The sequence below is a fragment of the Phaethon lepturus genome, unplaced genomic scaffold (assembly GCF_000687285.1).
Source record: "Phaethon lepturus isolate BGI_N335 unplaced genomic scaffold, ASM68728v1 scaffold44269, whole genome shotgun sequence".
In the NCBI taxonomy this organism is placed as follows: domain Eukaryota; kingdom Metazoa; phylum Chordata; class Aves; order Phaethontiformes; family Phaethontidae; genus Phaethon; species Phaethon lepturus.
Genome location: NW_010566363.1, coordinates 267 through 1,425, shown reverse-complemented (window position 1 = coordinate 1,425; position 1,159 = coordinate 267). Strand labels below are relative to the sequence as shown.

The following is a 1,159-nucleotide window of genomic DNA, read 5'->3' as shown; positions in this document are numbered from 1 at the left end:
CCCCCCCCCCGAGAGCGGGCTCAGCAGATTGAGGAGGAAACCATCAAGTTTGGGAAGCCTCTGGGCATCCGCACGGTGGCCGTGATCGGAGGCATCTCCCGCGAGGACCAAGGCTTCCGCCTTCGCATGGGCTGCGAGGTGAGCGTTAGGCACTGGGGAGGGCGGTGGGGGGGACTTGAGGGGGAGCAGTTTAGCCCCAGGCTGCGGACCCCAACCTTCTTGGCCCCCCAGATTGTCATCGCCACACCAGGGCGTCTCATCGACGTGCTGGAGAACCGGTACCTGGTGTTGAGCCGCTGCACCTACGTGGTGCTGGACGAGGCGGATCGCATGATCGACATGGGCTTCGAGCCCGACGTGCAGAAGATCCTGGAGCACATGCCTGTCACCAACCAAAAACCCGACACTGATGAGGCCGAGGACCCCGAGAAGATGTTGGCCAACTTTGAGTCAGGGAAGCACAAGTACAGACAGGTGGGTGCAGGCAGGAGGCCTGGGATGTGTTGTGGGTGCCTCCGTGGGGCTGAGCATGGTCCATGGGGTGGAGAGGGGACAGCGTGGGGCTTTGGAGGATGGGCCAAGGGAGCAGCAGCCACTTTCCTGCCCCACAGGGGACGTTGTTCACCGCCCTGTTCTCTCACAGACTGTCATGTTCACGGCCACCATGCCGCCAGCAGTGGAGCGCCTGGCCCGCAGCTACCTCCGTCGTCCGGCCGTGGTCTACATCGGCTCTGCCGGCAAACCCCACGAGCGGGTGGAGCAGAAGGTCTTCCTCATGTCAGAGTCGGAGAAGAGGTGTGGAGGGGGCTGCTGGAGTGGGGAGGACGGGCCTTGGGGGTGGTCTGGGGCATTTGAGGGTGAGGGAGCTCTGGGAGGGGGACCCTGGAGAGCCGAGGGGCTGCTGTGAGGCACCTCAGCCTCTCCTTGCCCAACTGTCCTCCTCCCCAACAGGAAGAAGCTGTTGGCCATCCTGGAGCAGGGCTTCGACCCGCCCATCATCATCTTCGTCAACCAGAAAAAGGGCTGCGACGTGCTGGCGAAGTCCCTGGAGAAGATGGGGGTGAGTCTGGGCTGGGCTGGAGCCCCTCAACTTTGGCTGTGGTGGGTGGGGGTCATCCTGAGCCCCTGCACCCCATCCCCACGTGGGGACCCCACGACA

At 63.9% G+C, this 1,159-nt stretch overlaps 1 protein-coding gene across 1 annotated transcript in view; it reads left to right on the top strand.

The window, feature by feature from the left end:
- Nucleotides 1–9: 9 nt before the first annotated feature.
- The window catches only part of DDX23 (DEAD (Asp-Glu-Ala-Asp) box polypeptide 23), a gene marked incomplete at both ends in the record, with an annotated part of 1,380 nt that continues 230 nt past the window's right edge, over nucleotides 10–1,159 (top strand). The window contains 4 exons of the mRNA XM_010295455.1: nucleotides 10–138; nucleotides 232–474; nucleotides 644–795; nucleotides 952–1,060. Coding sequence (XP_010293757.1) covers nucleotides 10–138; nucleotides 232–474; nucleotides 644–795; nucleotides 952–1,060 — 633 coding nt within the window. The remainder of the gene's footprint in view (nucleotides 139–231; nucleotides 475–643; nucleotides 796–951; nucleotides 1,061–1,159) is intronic.